At 32.2% G+C, this 19039-nt stretch overlaps 2 protein-coding genes across 2 annotated transcripts; both read left to right on the forward strand.

The window, feature by feature from the left end:
- The first annotated feature begins 514 nt into the window (after positions 1-514).
- LOC120353870 (putative uncharacterized protein DDB_G0282133) lies at positions 515-2957 on the forward strand. The gene is made up of 2 exons (XM_039439196.1): positions 515-706; positions 1451-2957. Exons 1-2 carry the CDS (start codon positions 676-678, stop codon positions 2821-2823), a joined length of 1404 nt encoding a protein of 467 aa, XP_039295130.1. The 5' UTR covers positions 515-675; the 3' UTR covers positions 2824-2957.
- A 1889-nt stretch (positions 2958-4846) lies between these two features.
- Positions 4847-17657, forward strand: LOC111050118 (ubiquitin carboxyl-terminal hydrolase 12). The gene is made up of 9 exons (XM_039439197.1): positions 4847-5238; positions 5574-5654; positions 6362-6578; positions 8691-8771; positions 10324-10520; positions 11566-11721; positions 13429-13566; positions 15282-15425; positions 16491-17657. The coding sequence occupies exons 1-9, from the start codon at positions 5236-5238 to the stop codon at positions 16638-16640; spliced, it is 1167 nt and encodes a 388-aa protein (XP_039295131.1). The 5' UTR covers positions 4847-5235; the 3' UTR covers positions 16641-17657.
- Positions 17658-19039: the final 1382 nt, after the last annotated feature.

The following is a 19039-nucleotide window of genomic DNA, read 5'->3' on the forward strand; positions in this document are numbered from 1 at the left end:
CTATCAGCACAGCAATCCGGATCTTATTCACTGCCGCTCGAAACAAGTCTTTGCTGCTGCTGCAGTCAAACCAATCCCTCAAATTTTTAAGCCAGGAAACACGTCGCCTTCCAACACTCCTTTTTCCGCTGATTTTTCCTTGAGCAATAGTCTGCAGTTATATATTTGTGGCTTCTCATTAGATGTGCAAGATACAGGAGTTTTCTCTTCTTTATTGTACCTATGCTCTGGTAAATTGTATGATTTGTAAAGCGCTAGTCTAGAATCAAATTGATTGATTATAACACTTCTTAAACACAGTGCCGGTTTCATTTTAATCGTGATTAATTTTATGAGAACCAATCAGAGAAGCTTCCTTTTCAAAAAATCCTTCTCTGATTAATTCTTGTTAAATTAATCACGATTTAATTTAACCGGCTTTTGTGCAACCAGGCCACATAGAGTCGCATTATCTACAAAAGTCTGGATGGCCTCAAACACACATATGATGTTAATTTTTCATACTGTTGGTTCGAAATTTCTGTTCTATTCAACTCAACTGAGAATTTGAAAATGTGTCATATCATTCAGGTGATCCTATTCAAATTAAAAACATAACTATGCAAGTATATTATAGGGTCTTAATTTGCACGAAAAAAAACAAACTTTTGTTAAGTCAATACCTTGGAGTAGGCTATGCTGTTCTTCCTTCAAATTCTACTACTTGGTAAGTACAATCAATACCTACTATTACTTAAGTAGTAGTAACTTAAGTAATAGTAGGTATTGGTATAATACACGTAACCGAACAGATTATCATATAATATATTGAAATTTAACCAGAAAATTTAAATATTAAATTTATATTATAATCAGTCATAATAGTGAGTTATTTGAATAGAACCCTGATTATATTGGGAAAAAATCTCATATTAAGCTACCTGGTTTTTGGAAAAGTACTACTGTAGCGATATAAAAAATTAAAAATGTATTTAGTTGATAAAGCTTTGTACAAGAGTTCCTCAGATCCTCAGACTCAAATTAGTGTTGACTTGTTCTATTGTATAAAACTCTTTATTAATCTGACTTATCTTATATTCCATAACTGATGGAGTCTTCAAAACGTATTAAAAAAAGTAAATTAGAAAAAAATATATAGTGTATTAAATTCTATGTAATATTTTGGTAAACATTGACTATCGACTCATTGAACTTGATGATGCATATAAATTTGGTTAATATTTATGTTATTGGTTACATATGAAGTAACAAATTAGTTTTGATAGGCTACTACTAAATTTACTAGATAGAGTTTGAAAATATTGTGTTTCTATAGTAGGCACATAAACTGTACACTTATCAATCCTGTACAGTAGAAATAAAGCATTTATATAATTCTCGTTAGTCTCCGAATTAAAAAAAATGTATCAGTTTAAGTTTTGTCTGATTATTTTTATGTATGTCATTGCAGGTTTTTCAATACTTATTGCCAGCTCTAAAACAAATGTAAATCAATCATCGCTTCAAGGCGGCGACTCAAGAGCTTTCAATAATAAAAATTCAAATTCTTCCACAATTAAAAATTATTGTAATCCTTCCTTCAACATTTTCAAAAATGATAATTTCTCCCAGGTCTGTTTTAACAATGTGAATGATGATAGCAACTCATTGGAAGGAAAACATACAAATTATTACGCTCCGCCACTTACAAACACTTCTAGCCAAGAGTCTACACTCTTGGAAAGTAATAATGTGATTAAGGAATTAATCAGAAGAAATGCAGACGATAAAAAGTTTCCTAGCTTTTTCAAGGGTAATTTTTACGAGAACAGAGAAGGAAGTAAAAATTTGTTTATAGATGAGGAGAGACTTGAAAGTGAGATGAATGAAAAAAGTCTTCAAGGGCTGGCATCAAAAAGGTTTGATGAAAATAGAAATTTTGAATCTCGTTTACAAACTTACCATATGCCATATACTAATAGCTACAATCTAAATCATCAGAATGATCCAAGATTTATTGTAAGAAGCAGAAATTTGAATATGGATGATTATAATCAATTTTTAAATCACTTAAAGTATCACTCTATGCCTTATGACGGTACTGAAAATAGTTCTAATTTTTCTCATGATGACCCTGAAGAGAACTCCATGAAAATTCAATTTAACTTGAATGTGGGCCCACATTCCCTTACACCTTTGCAGATGAAACAACAAGGTGACATATTGTTGAGAGACTTGGATGAAAAAATTGGGCCCAAGAGAAATGATATCCAGAAAAATTCTCAAATCTCGTATACCGGTAATGATAGTGACGACGGCAACATAAATGGGTTTATTACAGATGAGAAAACAATAATGGATCTCAAACCATCAGATCACAAGACTTATGGAGATGTCCTTCATGACACATATGATGCTGTATCCTTTGTTCCGCATGTTTCAGATGATTTTAGAAAAGTGAATTATAACAGGGAAATGAACATAAAAGACAAGAATACCAACATCGATATTAAATCGATGCCTTTTGATATTAAATCTGATAACAATGTATCCAGCTGCAACATAAATAGTAGTGGTATGACTTATGATTTTAATAAGTTGAGTGACCTCTATCAGAATTTGAATAGATTCCATAATTTTCCAAGTGATGCTTTAAAGTTTCATGGAAGATTATACGAAAATGACAGAAATAATGATAGGACTTTCAATGAAGACAATTTGCCCACAAAACCGATACCATGTTTTGTCCCAAAGAGAACTGGAAGGAAAAGGTTCAAATTGAATAATCCTCATCCACAGACCGATGAACGTAATAGAAAAATCACTCTACAAAATGTAAAATAAAATTTAATTAACCTTATCGTACATTTTTTCTTTTAGTCAAGGATAATTGTTTTATCTTGAAAATATGAAGTATGAAATTTCTGCTTGTAAACATTTATTTCTTCATACGAATATGATCCAAACACTGGAGAAGCTTGATGAAAAGAAGAGTCAATTTCAAAAATTTCTAGAGTGGCCTAGTTGAAATTTTCTTCAGCATAATATTTTCATTCGAAAATATGTGGTTGGAATTAAATGTCTTGTCAATGGCATAGGAAAATATCTATGAAAAATACTATACGGTAATCATTGATTAGGTATTTAATTAAAATTTTAAGGGTATGCAAAGGCTAAAAATAAACTTTCTACTCGTAATATTTTTCAATTTTTTTGATTTGTATATCATTAAGCTATCAAAATGATAAAGTTTTCTCAGGAAACATTTTTTTCCGATCATTAGTTTTTGAGATTTGAGCGCCTAAAGTTCGAATTTTTGGGACAGAACATTTCAAATTCGGTAAGATATAAATCCATGAAATTTAGAGGATGGATTCTTCATGATATTGTTGATCTAGTAAAACAAAAATTTTCTGAAAATATCAATTTTTGAAAAAGTTAATCAATTAACCAAAAATAACTCAACAAAAAGTTATTTTTAGTAAATTGAATTACTATCTTAAAAATGGATATTTTCAGAAAATTTTTTGTTTCACTAGATCAACAATACCATGAACTCATGGATTTATCTCTTACCGAATTTGAAATGTTCTGTCCCAAAAATGTAAACTTTGGGCGCTCATATCTCAAAAAGTAATGATCGGAAAAAAATGTTTTCCTGAGAAAACTTTTTCATTTTGATAGCTTAACGATTTATACAAATCGAAAAACTTTGAAAAATATCACGAGTAGAAAGTTTATTTTTAGCCTTTGCACAGCCTAAATAGGATTTTGTTTGAAAAAATGTAGTTTATACCTACCTACCAGGTCTGGCCAAAAAATAAAAAGATTCGTATAAGATACAAAAATCATTGATTAAACACTTCAAAAGATGCATGATTTTTCTTACAAACTGTTGATTTCCACAATTCATTGTTAACTTACTAAATGAAAATGCTCTTGATTCATGACCAGGATTTAGGATTTGGATTTAAGATTTGAGTTTAGAAATACAACATTATTGTAAGGCCCAGTTTCTAGTCAACTTACTTGAATGAAAAACATAGATGCCTAGTTATATAACTTACTTGAATGAAAATCAAATGCCTATTAACATTCCAGTTTGAAATTGGTCAAGAAATTCACATTTTTAAATCATTTTCATTATATAATATTATTACGGTATTGATTGATACAGGACTTTTTTTGTTTAAGAACTTCCAAGACCAATGAAGCAGTCATACGTTTTTCATTCTCAACTAAGCTAATATCGGTACCCCGTAGCGCTCTGTTTTATAGGTAGCGTGTACCGTACCTACCTAATCAATCTTACGTTTCTTTTACGTTACAATCAATTGTTACATATTTGGTAATTAATAAATGTTGAAAATCTGTATAATAGGGAAAATCTTGATAGAATAAATAATAAAAATATTTATTCTATATGTTTTAGAATTGAATAAAATAAAAAGTACATGAATCAAAATAAGATTTCATTTCCAATTCTAAAAGTACCGTAATCACCGTAGCTATTAATAATTTATATACCTCCACGGTACCAAAAAATATGTTTTATCTTAGTTGTCTTATCAGAGCTGTATTTGTTCTGTAAATTGTTTTAGTGTAGATAATTAAAAAATGATATATCAGCAGCCTTCTACTGTTTAGGGTGACTTTTACTAACTGAGGGATGAATTATTTGTCAAAATGTCTTAATTTTATAAGAAAAATATGATTCCAATGCACTTGGTTTAATACATTATTTTTTATTTGATTGTTTGAATGTACTATCTTTTGAGATAACATACCTTTTCTCAAGGTCGGTAGTCAAGTCTCTAATTTCCAACTATCACTTAAATCTTTGAAAAAATTAAGGAATTGTACTGTAATCTCAAACATTTTGAAATAAAATTCAATCGATTGCATTCAATCATTTTGTCTTATTTGTAAAGCTATTTATATAATTCAAAAACTCGTTGAAAATATAATAGTACCAGAAGAGGTGATTCAAATTTTCCCTCCAATTCGCTTTAGTTGCCTCATCTGCCTTTAGGTGGCGTGAATCCTTCAAAATCAGGTGGATTGTTGATCGCCATGAATTTCCTGTCGCATTTTGACAGAAAACAAGAGGTTATGTAAAGTGTAATATAAATCAGTTTCATATTTATAATTTTATTATTTCCTAAAATAAAATATCATCAAAAATGTAATCAATATGTGTAACTCCATTAAATAAGTGTTGCTCATTTCAAAATGTGGATTTGATTTACAATCAAAATGGTAAGATATCAACCGTCACCATGTATTACTCGTAGAACCATATTATTCTTGTTAACATACTTTTCACCTTGAATACTTCATAAATAAATCTAACTTACTAATATTCTCAAACATATTCTAGTAAATCAATAATCCATTAATTGGAATTGAGTTAGAAATTAATAAGTTGTCAACTTTAGAGAATAGTCAATGAGGTACCGTAACATAAAACTTTAGATGCCATTAGCCTAAACTTATTTCTTCTTTTTTCTAATTTTTCGTAAATTATTTAATTGAATTTGTCATTTTTTTCTGTGTTCCCAGTTACATGTTTTTCTACGCTTGTTTTGTTACAGGGAGCAAACATAACCCAACTAGAAAAGGACATTGGAGCTGACCAATTTCCGCCAAATGAGCATTATTTTGGACTTGTAAATGTAAGTTCTCTTAAATGTTATGAATAAGATCTATTTTATTTATAAACGCGTCTCAATTTTAATGTTTGGTTTTTCCTCCATTCGTAATACAAAATTGATGATAACGCAAATTTGGTAAGTTGGGCAGTATTCCTATAAATGAATTGGTTAGTTGGTGAATAAATCTAAGTTCTATCCTACTCAACTAATTATAAGACCCGTGTTACATTTGGATACAAGGTTGGGTCGCCAGTATAAGACACCAAAGAGATAATGGTGGTGGCCGTATGTAAAGCAAGCTGGGACCCAGTGAAACACCAGAAATGGTGTTGGGATAGCGACCCTAGTGAAAACCATTCGGCCGCTAAAATTTGGTGTTTCGACTGGTTTGTCACTTGATTCGCTCGGGCACTTGGTCTCTCACTGCTGGCCTAGACTCTTTGTCCTAATGTAATACAAGCTTGATACAGAAAATATTATATAATTCTTGTATATCAGAAAATGCAAGCCTTTCTACTAGAGAAAGCAACAATATTTATAGCAAACTTGAAGAAAAATCATCGTCTTTATCTCTCATACTAAAAAGTAATTTATTTTCAATTTTGTTCCGCTACCGTTAATGTTGTTAAACCTGATAGACAGATGGCAAGCCAGTCATTAGTCAATATAATATTTATTTATTAATGAGTTTCATTTTCTAATAATCAAATATTATTTGTGTTTTTCAGTTTGGAAATACCTGCTACAGCAACTCTGTTCTTCAAGCTCTTTATTTCTGTAAGCCATTTAGAGAGAAAGTTCTAGAATACAAAGCTAGAAATAAGAGAACTAAAGAAACTCTTCTCTCATGTTTGGCCGATCTATTTCACTCGATTGCCACACAGAAGAAAAAGGTTGGCTCTATTGCTCCAAAGAAATTCATCGCTCGTCTCAGAAAAGAAAAAGGTATGTCGAATTTTATCGTTTGTAGGCTATGAAGAAATATAATTAACTATCACAACCAGAATATTTCATCTCAATTATGAAAATTTATAATTCTGTGTTTTTTTTAGTAATCTTATTAGGCTATGTATATTATTTTGGTGAGGATAATATATTTGATAATAATTGACAATAATCAACAATTAGTATTAAATCAGATAGGCTATACCGGGATCACGACTTTGATCACATCAAGGCGGTGGGAAATAAAAAGTGGCAAGAATGCCTCTCTATCATTTCCACTAAAGTTAAAGAACAACTTGAATCTCATTAGGAGAAAAGATAATACGATTATCCACTCTTAAAACAACTAAAAATAAACTATTACATGATTGCTATACAGCAATACTATTTATTGCAGTACGGTAGAGTAAAATTATAGAAATGATTACATTTTTGTGATGTAATTTTAACCTTTCTTGAGTCAGTAAATCATTTGAAAAATGTTTCTTGTGAAGTGGTTGCAAACGTGCAATTGATTTTAAAAATTCAATGATCAAGCTATTGAATTTGGTGATAAAAAACCGTGAATTCAAGGTCAATCTTATAATTTTATCAAATTCTTTTTGTCGTAAGTACTTGAGAATTGTGGAAACTTGTGGTGTTGTGGTATTATCAGTATAAAAGTGTGTCAAGGTGTATATCTAAAATCAAAATAACCTAATTCATTCTATCAGACTAATGATCGAAGATAATTAAAGTAGGATAATCTAAAAGCGCAAGACATACAGTATTAAATAATGTAGATTTCAAGTGCTGATTATGGACGGTGTGAACATACTTCTGCATAGTTAACTCAAGTCAGAAATTTCAAAATTCAATATTTTTCTAGACAATAATTTGAATACCGTATTTAAAAAAATGAACATGAAATATATATTTTTAACCTTCATTACAATGTTGAAACCTAACTGAATTATAATTTGTTCTCAGTATTACAACTATTACCAAGCTATTAGGCTAGGCACACACCAGCAGTTAGTCAAGACAAGACAAGACACGTTTAGTCACAATACTTCACATAGTTGCTTATGAAGACATGTCTAATTGCAATGACTAATCGGTGTATGTTGCTTCATAAGCAACTATGTGTAGTATTGTGACTAATCGTGACTAGTCATGTCTTGACTAACTGGTGTGTGCCTACCCTTACATTTAGCAAAAATGTTGAACCCAACTAAGCCAGGATATATAACTAGCATTAGTATTGATGATATAACGAATTGCAAAGATAAATTCTCAAAACCTACTTGTTATAAAAAAACTCAGAGTTGAGAATAGAATAAATTACAATGTTGTCTTCTCAAGATAAGATTCAACTCATAAAAATTCTAAGAAGTCGACACACCTCAATCAAATTTTTGGACTTTTTGGACTTGAAAATTTGTTGTAGAGCGAATGATAATAAAAACCATTAACATTTACTGCTCCTATAAGCTATTAGATAAGATTACAATACTGAACATAAGGTGCATTCAATTGAAGAAAATGTCTTGTCAGCTTCAAAAATGCTGATGATGCAATAATTCATCATGTCATTAAAATCCGTAAAAATTACAGTGTAAAAAGTTAGAATAATTACATTTTTCAAGTAGTCATTCAAGAAATAAATTGGTTTAATTATAATAGCCTATGAAAGCTGTTTAAAAATATTCGCATGGCTTTAATTGGTGGCGAGTCCCTGGCGGCAGTTCCACCTCGCCTGAGTTTAAGCCGTTGAGTCGCCATTTAAGCCGTCAATGGGCCTTACGACTGTCATACTTCAGCCGGACCGATTTCAGACAGGACTTCGTATTCACCAATACAGTATACACCTCGTGGGTCAAGTGGAAGATTGTCCACTTAACACTTGTGGGCTCTTATTGTCCCAACTTCACTTTTAGTATTTCAAAGTATAAAAAATAGAGACTTTTATCAATGTATCCATATTCCTCGTATATTGGAGGTCCTGGTTGAGCCTAGACAAGCCACATTGTTTCTATTGTTTGAATTAGGTTTTTGATATTTTGTCAGTTTCCAATTCTTTTCATTTCGTAGCAATTTTTGCAAGTAAATTGAATTGATTTTATTTTGCAGAGGAGTTCGACAACTATATGCAGCAAGATGCTCATGAATTCCTCAACTTCCTTATCAACCATATTAATGAAATAATCCTGGGTGAGTTTTACATTTTTTTCTATCTTTTTATTAGACAAAAACAATTGAAATAAATCCTGAGTTGTACCTAATAAATTTGTGTTCTATGACCATATTTTCACTTTTAAATACAGCAGTGTATAGTAGGCCTACTTGATGGTCAGTACATATTGTAAAGGTTGGCCACGTAATCCTTTGTTTTATAGAGGCTATCTTAAAGCTAAAAAGTACCTCTATAGAGTCATTAGACAAATCTTTAGGGTTCAGGAAACCCCAGCTTTATCTAACTAGGCTGAATGCAATTTATTCGCTCGTTAACAGCAGTTAACATTGTCTCTTATGGGAAAATGTATACGAGCTGAATTAAGATGAGTGAAGCTAGTGAAAACCCCGCGGTTAACCTCGTTAACACTAATAACTCAGTAAGGCGTTTTTTCTTGACCTCTGAGGCTCCACTGAACTACTGCAGTTTTTCACATTTCTCCTACTTATTTCATCATATTTTTTGGCTTCTTAACATTTACGAAGATACAGTGGAATTCACACCAAACTGACTGCTTTGGTTGAATGAAAAATGTAGGTTTTATTTTTAAGGAATGCTGACAGTTGAAAAGTCGAGCTCCTATATTTAATTTGTAGATTCATTTTAGACATTTCAAAGTTTTGTAAACTGTTCTGTGAACAGTAGACCTCACGAGTCATCCACAAGTATCTGATGTCACCTGTTCGAGTTGATTCAGTTGAATCATAATTTACTCTTAAAAACTGTTATTTGTTCTCTCCAAGATCCAAAACTCGTTTATGTTGTCAGACACGGCCAGACATCTGTGTAATGCATGCTATGAATAGTGAATAATCCACTTGTCATCTGATTGATTATGAATAATTCTATAAGATGATTGATCCTATCTTCAAAGTAGATGATATACAGTATAAATAGTGATATCAGAGTATGGAGGAATGTCTTTTCTTTTCATATTATCCTTGAAATGCAAAATTTCAAAAAAACCTTGTGTATACATCGACGCGCAGTTGAAAAAGGAATATTCCTGCCAAATCTCATCGAATTCTATCTACGCGTTTGGCCGTAATCGCGTTACATACAGACAAAGCAAATCGAGTTGAAACATAGACCTCACTACGTTCGGTCAATTATTATTTTTTTGCTGAGGGTGATGCTCACATGAGCTCTAGGCTTGAGTGTGGGTAGTGAGAGATGAATGGATCTACAGTTTTTTGGTGGGTTCCGAACCACCGGGAAGCGATTTTACAACTCATGAATCAGATTCATAGGAGGGGCTCAAGCGGTCACCCTTCCAAAGAGAGTAGCAGGCGCATGATTCTTAACTTATCAGCGCGACCACCGAGTCAAAACGCTCCCCAACCGCTATTTGATTGAATCGATTAACCTAAGCTAAAGAAAAAACATTTTCTGTAAATAAAATAATTTATTTGTAATCTATTTGAAAGGATTTATTAAAAAGAAACTGCTCTAAAGAAACTATATTTTTAACATTAATATGTTGATTCCTGGTTATTTATTAAATGGTTGATTTGTTGAATTGTTTTGCAGCGGAAAGAGGCCAGAATAGCAGCAACAAAGGAGGCCGTGTTGGCGGGGGGTCGGTGGGTCCGGGCGGGGGGAGTGACGGTGACCAGTCATCCAATAAGAATGGCGGCGACTTCTCGGCCCAATCAGAACCCACCTGGGTGCATGAGATATTCCAAGGCATCCTCACCTCCGAGACCAGATGCTTGAACTGCGAAACTGTAAGCCCAATCTTTGCAACAAGTCATTCACTCCATCATAATAAGGTCAAACAAGAATGAATAGTTGATATTACATGAAATACATATATCTTCTAGAGAAGGCAGTGGCAAGGCAGAGAATCGGCGACGTTGTTCTCCTATCTTTCTCCACTGCCATTATATCGTGCACCTCACTATAACAGCAACAGCTATTATTGTAGTACAGTGGAACCTCGATATAGTATACATCCCGTTGAAGTACAATTTTTCTGCAATTTCTTGTAACTTTCTTAAAACACAATATACGTTCACCCTGATTTAGTAAAGACCTTGTAATAGTACATTTTTGAGTGGTCCCTTGAAATGTAATATGTCGAGGTTCCACTGTATCATTCAACTTTGGATTCTTTTACATACAGAGAGCAATCCATGAAAATTCAGGAGAGTGGTAGCACAAGGTTAACCTTATTTCTTCTCTCCCAATCATTTTGATAATCATCATTAATGATAATTAGAATACAAAATCGAGTCTTAACAACGTGACGTAAATTGAAGCGACTCCATAAATTGCACATCTTTTGCCAGTCGCATTGCTATCATCGTACTATGAACAACATGCTCACTCAGGGCTACTTGTATTTACATATTAAAAATTGAGGTACCCTTGTTAGCAAGTTGAAACATGTTTTAAAAGGTAAATTTTTAAAATGGTACTTTGTTTTTCATTGTCATATATGAACAACATAATCTTCTCTCCATGCTATTACCCAGCTGCTTTAAACAGCTTCAACCAGCCTAAGGGTCAAAACATAGTGAAGCGGCAAAGTTATTGGGTATCATAGAAGTTGACTGAGAGTGTTGGAAAGTAAGCATGGTTCTGAAGGTCTTCGTTTATTCATATCTTCTACTGTACCTTCACCGCTTCACTATGTTCTGAAACATTTGAATACATGCATTGCAAGTACCATATTGTAAATTTTGTAAATTATAAGGATAGAAATGGAAGTTGAATTTTGTATTGCATTATTATGGCAAATAAAGAATGTGATTTGATTTTGTTTGACAGGTAAGTAGTAAAGATGAAGACTTCTTCGACCTGCAGGTGGATATCGACCAGAACACATCGATCACCCACTGCCTGCGATGCTTCTCCAACATAGAAATGCTCAGCAACGAGAACAAATTCAAATGCGATCATTGCTCCAGCTATCAGGAGGCAACTGTGAGTATTTACTTTGTGAGTTTTGTCCCATGTATTTTACAAATTGCTGCGTATTCTTCAGTTAATATAGATGAATATATTTTAGACAAAATATATTTTCTAGACAAAAAATGAATTCGAACTTTCAAGCATAACCTATTTTTTGGACATGTTATTCATTATAAAAATTTGGGAATAGAATAGTTTTGAGCCTAGCCTGTTGTTCGTTTGAGATCATATTTATATGATTTGTAATAATTGTATCCACAAATGAATAAATAAATATAAATAATTAGCCAGAAAATAGCTATTGAGATTAGCGTACGTTCGTCATTAATGTGGGTGATTCACACGAGTAAAGGCCAGGACACACCTGTCATGCAGCGTTTCATTCCGACTAATGTCCGATTTTTCTGTTGAGTGGAGGAGTGGCGCTAGTAGAAGTCATAGACAGTTCAGTTGAGGCTTTCCGCGATAAAGTATGTTGTCTGTTTCGCTGTCTTACGCCTGTATGACCGGAGTGGGATCAGCACAGTGCATGACCGATGTTAACCCGGCTTATTGTGAATTAATTTAATACATGAAAATAAATTTATTGCCATAGAATAAAACTTCAAATTTATTTGTAAACTGTCAGCTCTAGTTGAATGGGTAGCATTGTTGTTATAAGGAATGCTGACAGTTTGAAATTATCTCACTGTAACTACAAAGTTCAGAAACATTAATCAAGTCTAACAATAAAAAGTTCTAGTGGATGTCTTTCTTTAATAATCAATGTGCTTGCGTTTACTTATAAAGTATTGCGTTGACCTACTCGAAGTCAAATTAAAAAACGAAAAACATTTCTCTAATTTTATTTATTAGTGGAGAAGATTTTCCCGATTTCTTGAACTATTATTAAAACTTGAAGGACCAATAAGGGTGATGCTCAATATTGTCCAAATTTAAAATGTGCTAAAACAGCTGAAATTTTTCTTATTTGTTTTTATTATCTAGTATTATCAAAACGAATAATATCAACATAAATTATACCATTCAAAAGTAAAACTCTAACGGGCCGGTTTCCGAGCTCGGGATTTAGCTAAGTTCGAGACTTTGAACAGCTGGAGTCAGAAACTGCTTTACGAAACGGGGCGTAGTCGTAGTCAAAGTCACGTAAATTTTTAAAAACTAGAAAATTTAACACAAAATAAAATAAAGAGAAAATATTGTAAAGTTTCAGCTATTTTGAACTATTTAGGAATGTTTCATTTCTTCAAGAAAAAACGTTTCCAATTATAGAAATGAGAAAATAAAGATTTATTTTGTTGCAACTATTTACTGCGACTACGCCCCGAAATGGAAAGCCAATTTTCTGACTCCAGCTGTTTAAAGTCTAGAACTTACCTAAATCCTGAGCTCGGAAACCGGCCTTAACCTCTTTAACCTTACCTTTTATGATCATGATATTATGATTCTCTGATGTTAATGTAAGTTTTTTCCATTGTTATGTAATTTTTGGATCGAGAAATGAATTTGATCTGCAAGTTCCCGCTACATTTCCAAGTCCAGCTACATTTTTCCATTTTGACATTGCAGAGGTTTTAGAAATATTGTTGTCTTCAGTTATTATAGAAAAGTAACTAGTAACCTTGCAATATTTTAAAATTGAACACGACTAGTTTCGACATTTATGTCATTCTCAAGAGTCCTTTTTCAAATGACTTATTATTATTGTCTTTATTTCAGAAACGAATGAGAGTGAAAAAACTGCCAATGATTCTAGCGCTGCATCTGAAACGGTTCAAGTACATGGAGCAGTACAACAGGCACATCAAAGTGTCTCACAGGGTCGTCTTCCCCCTCGAGCTCAGATTATTCAATTTGGTAATTTACAATCGCTCATTGATTAACTAATTTTTATGTTCTGGTATTTCTCCTTAGACCTATTCATTCCATAGTGAAATCCACGTTATAATGGCAGTGTTAGATTAGAAATGGTATTGCTATTCTTATTTACTGCTACTTGTCTACTCTTGTTATTGCTATTCAACAAAGCGGATAGCGCTATCTCTTTCTCGCTTTGCTCTGTTGCCAGATCGTCTTTTAACAATGTATGATTAAATTATTAAATGAGAATATTTTATCTTAATTATGAAAATTCATTACGAAATTATTGAAAAATATAAGTTCTTGCTTTATAAAATATAATTATTTTATACGAGAATGAACCGTTAATATTACATCAATAAACCTGTATCAGCTACCATCTATAGCTGCGTACACATATTCGCGCTTCCAACCAGCACCGAGCAAGCTCCTCCCTCTTACCGCCCTCGTACCACCATCGAACCACAGTCGCACCGCCCAAGCACCCATCATGAACGTTATGGAAGATGTTAGATCTTCTCGGGTTCCCCGGTCGAACGACTCTTGCTCGCCGGTCGATCATCAATCGCTCTGCTGGAGTGACGTTCGGTTGCGGAGCAGAGCGAAAGTCTATACGCACCTTATAGAAGGCATTGACAAGACAGAGGATCGGCAGAGTTTTTTCCTATAATTATCCACTGTCATTATAACGTGGACCTCACTATAGTCATTTGTTTATTAATTCTCATCTAGTGAGAGAATCTATTGGCTTGATTTCTGATCATAATGCAATCATAATCATAATTAATCTAATGTAATTTAATCATAACCAAGCAATCATAATGGCTGCTATTCTGACTAATTTTAGCCGCAGACGACTGCCGATCCACATATAGAAAACCCACCTTCAGACGTTTTGATTAGTGAGAAAAAGCAAGAGACCTCCATGGATACCAGTCAACAAGTTCCGAATAACGTAAATTCGTTCTTATGAAATTTGTAGCAATCAAGGGCAAAATAGCATGATCACTGCTGATTTTATAACTGACAACGGAATCTAACAATATTATTGTGAACAAACAGAGCCGAATTTTGACTTCAAGCCCCGACCAGTATCTAAAAATTCTGCTACTATTACTAAATTACAGGACAATTCCGATAGTTTCATTTTTCCATGGTTTGAAAATTCTTTTCAATAAGACTACCGTTCTAGCTTTCATTGCCTTCTTCTTCTGACTTCCATGGTATTGCTTTTCTGGTCTTTGAAATATCCTTTTGAAAATTTAAATATTTTAATTAAAATCTATCTGTATAATCATGTCTAGTTATGAAACCATCCTTTCCTTAGTCTCCCAACGTCTCTCTTACCTGCTGGTTTGTAATTGAGAGCTTGCAAAGGGATTTCACCGGTTGGTATTCTGTTTATGTGCGCTTTCCTTCTACTTCGAAAGTTTTTAATTTCTTCATTCAGTGGCTCAACCTTTTATGATTCGTTGTTGGTTATCCATCTTGTTTTCACTATTATTAGTGAAAGCCTTCATCTAATTTTCACTTTTATGATTGTGAAACTGTAATATGTACGCTGTAACACAGTCATAGATTAAATACTTAGTGTAGATCAATACGGAAATTGATATAAGATGTTATGAAATGAATTGCTAATTGATATAAATGTTATAAAATCAATTATAAGAGACGAACAAATATATAATAGAATTGATTTGTTTGTGCAGAGTGATGATGCTGTGAACCCGGACCGAATGTACAATTTGGTGGCTGTTGTTATACACTGTGGCAGTGGACCTAATAGAGGCCATTACATTAGTATTGTTAAATCTCACGACTTCTGGCTCTTGTTCGATGATGATATGGTCGATGTAAGTAATCAATCATTTCAATACGTCAGTAGTTAATTAATTTATTCTGAACAAAATAAGTTGAGGCATAGAGTAAAGATACTGTTTGATACTGTTACATAGTATTAAATATACTTGTATCAGTTGTATCTGGTTGAGGCTTGAGCCATTGGCGTTGTCAGATTTTGTGAAATTGTGACTTTCTTGAATCTCTAATTCGACCACAGAATACCCTGTGATACGATATATTCAATTTGACAACATTGTCTTCTATGAAAATCCGCTGATAACTTTTCCAGCCTTTTGCAGATAAAATGCTACCGTAATTTTTGTGATTAATGAATCATGTTTGTCAATGTAGAGTGACTTGCATCAGAAAACATGAAAGTTAAGACATGATAGAAACGTTTTTGTTTCAAAAGATGAGTGCATGGTAAAGCAAGAATAGTTGAAAATATTTTCAATCCATCAACTTTTTAACATTCCATTGTTTTAATCTGTTTATAACTCAACTTTTTTCTGTATTCTTATATAAATATTATTTCGTTGTTTCTATATTTATAATATGAACTGATACTCGCTGCTACCGGACAGGGTAGTGTCATGTAATTTATTAAAGGTGTATTTTAGCTTGATTTTGCTATTTTTGTTGAATTATTTTCTTGGAAATCAATTAGAGCTCATAGAATCATTATTTTATTAGTTCAATCTTACTTTCTTATGAACTCACTTATATCGAAATATTACTCTATGTTTACTTCTTCATGTATATTTATCATTGAAACATTTTTTAACGGTAGGCTATAGGTAAGACCTCACATAACTAGGCTCTCAACTTTAGGATAGAAAGTCCCACATAAGGTGGGCTTAGCTAGCTTGCTATACTCTTATCTGTGGCAAAATGCAAGAGCTAAAGATCTGTGGCTCTTTAGGGGCAAAGAAAGGCTATTTTATAGGTAAGTGGTAATGCACCTCATTCCTACTCACAAGGTGTTGAGTAGTCCATGCGAGTAATTATTCATGTTCACCATTTATAAACTGTAGAAAGTAGAATTATTGAATTAATATTTGTGTCTACTTGTACAGAAAATAGAGCAGTCAGCGATCGAAGACTTCTATGGTCTGACGTCGGACGTTCAAAAGTCTTCGGAGACCGGCTACATTCTGTTCTATCAGTCGAGGGATGGCCAAGAAACCAAGACCTCGTCTTCAGAGACCAAAATGAACGGCAAATGATGGCAACGCTTTCTACGTAAAAGTGCCACCTCATGGAATGGGTGATATGTTTGTGGTGTAAATGCAAGCTAACTGACAAATTAATTACTTTGTAGGTAACGATCGAATGCCTAATACCGTTGATATTGTTTTCTCCATTGTTTATTATTGTTGTTATTGTTATCGATTTTAGATGATTATTTATTTAAACTATTTATTGTTTATTTGAAAACATTCACTGCTAGTGTATATTTACAATCATTGAAGAGATTAACCATAAATATACTTGTTCGAAATTAAATGCTGCTAGTGTATATTTACGATCATTGAAGAAAATAACCATTTAATATACTTGTTCGAAATTAATTATCTACTTAAATCTAGACACAGTAACGACTAGCGTTGTGTATGAAGGCAATAGAAAAAGTCAATTCCAATCGTTGATGAATAATTTTGTTGAAATGAACTAATTTGGTGGAATATTACATGCAAACCCACAAGGGACTGGTATGATATTATATGTTGATGAAGGGTAACTCCTTTGCAAGGGGTATGAATATCTCTTCGAATATAGTGATAAGTAACTTCTAGAAATTCCAAATTTTGTATACTAAATTAGATGAGAAGGTTAGTTGTTGTTAGTAGAAGCACTCTTGAAAATAACGACAGTAAAGAATCATTAGTACCTATCCTCCTAAATGATATTATATCCGTTACTCAATCATAGTTTAGTCTTCAATTATATTATTTGTGGGTAAAAGTAACTGGGTGAAGTATCTGTGGGTGACAAAATTTCTGGAAAATAAAGTATTCTGAAATTACACCTGTTGAAGTATTTGCGGATATAGATTCTGATTTCGAATGTAGGATCTTGGAAATAGTTATTTGCCAAAAAGTATCCAATAGTATCAAAACTATTAGACCTACTAGTTTTGTCGACTATGTAATTCTTTTATTGTTGTCTGCATTAATAATTCTCATGTGCCTACTCTAAAAATAATTGAATTTATTGAATTAGAATTTCACAACTCTATTACTTATTTTTCTCAACGTTTACTCATAAAGTTTCAATACTTAATTCATTCTAAAACTTACAATCAAGTTTGTTTTATCAGATTTATTTGTGATTTTTTATGTTCTCTATGTTTTACAAAGTTGAAAAACTTTGATTTTTGTAGCTTGGATGGATATAATTGTTTTGAAACTTATTTTTACTGTGAGAATATTGTCTTACATTATTGTTCTAACCATAACTTGTTCTATGTAATTACTAAAATACTCACTCAAAGAACTAAGATTGATTCAAAAACGTTATTCTGAATTATGATGTAATTATTTTTAATTAGATTTATGCATAAGAAAGTATGTTTCAATTGTGTTAATATTTTAGTCATCAATGTTATTTCTGTTGTAGACTGGTTCAGTGTATCATGTTTGTTGGAAAATTATTTTATACTCATATTTTGTAATGTTAGAATTATTGAAAAATGAGCCAAATTGAAGCTTGGATTAAGAAAAAAGATATCCACTCTTTCACTCCATTATGTGTCAGAATAGTTTGAATTATATCTCATACATTGAATGACTTTCTCAGTGCCAAAAAGTATCCAATAGTATCAAAACTATTAGACCTACTAGTTTTGTCGACTATGTAATTCTTTTATTGTTGTCTGCATTAATAATTCTCATGTGCCTACTCTAAAAATAATTGAATTTATTGAATTAGAATTTCACAACTCTATTACTTATTTTTCTCAACGTTTACTCATAAAGTTTCAATACTTAATTCATTCTAAAACTTACAATCAAGTTTGTTTTATCAGATTTATTTGTGATTTTTTATGTTCTCTATGTTTTACAAAGTTGAAAAACTTTGATTTTTGTAGCTTGGATGGATATAATTGTTTTGAAACTTATTTTTACTGTGAGAATATTGTCTTACATTATTGTTCTAACCATAACTTGTTCTATGTAATTACTAAAATACTCACTCAAAGAACTAAGATTGATTCAAAAACGTTATTCTGAATAATTATGATGTAATTATTTTTAATTAGATTTATGCATAAGAAAGTATGTTTCAATTGTGTTAATATTTTAGTCATCAATGTTATTTCTGTTGTAGACTGGTTCAGTGTATCATGTTTGTTGGAAAATTATTTTATACTCATATTTTGTAATGTTAGAATTATTGAAAAATGAGCCAAATTGAAGCTTGGATTAAGAAAAAAGATATCCACTCTTTCACTCCATTATGTGTCAGAATAGTTTGAATTATATCTCATACATTGAATGACTTTCTCAGTGCCATAAGGCATAAAACCATATCAATATTTTGATGTGTTGAGATTTTTTAGAATAATTCATGTTTAATTCTTTCCTACTAGACGACAGGAGATGTATATTATTGAATAAAATGA

The sequence above is a fragment of the Nilaparvata lugens genome, chromosome 12 (genome assembly GCF_014356525.2).
Source record: "Nilaparvata lugens isolate BPH chromosome 12, ASM1435652v1, whole genome shotgun sequence".
Lineage (NCBI taxonomy): Eukaryota > Metazoa > Arthropoda > Insecta > Hemiptera > Delphacidae > Nilaparvata > Nilaparvata lugens.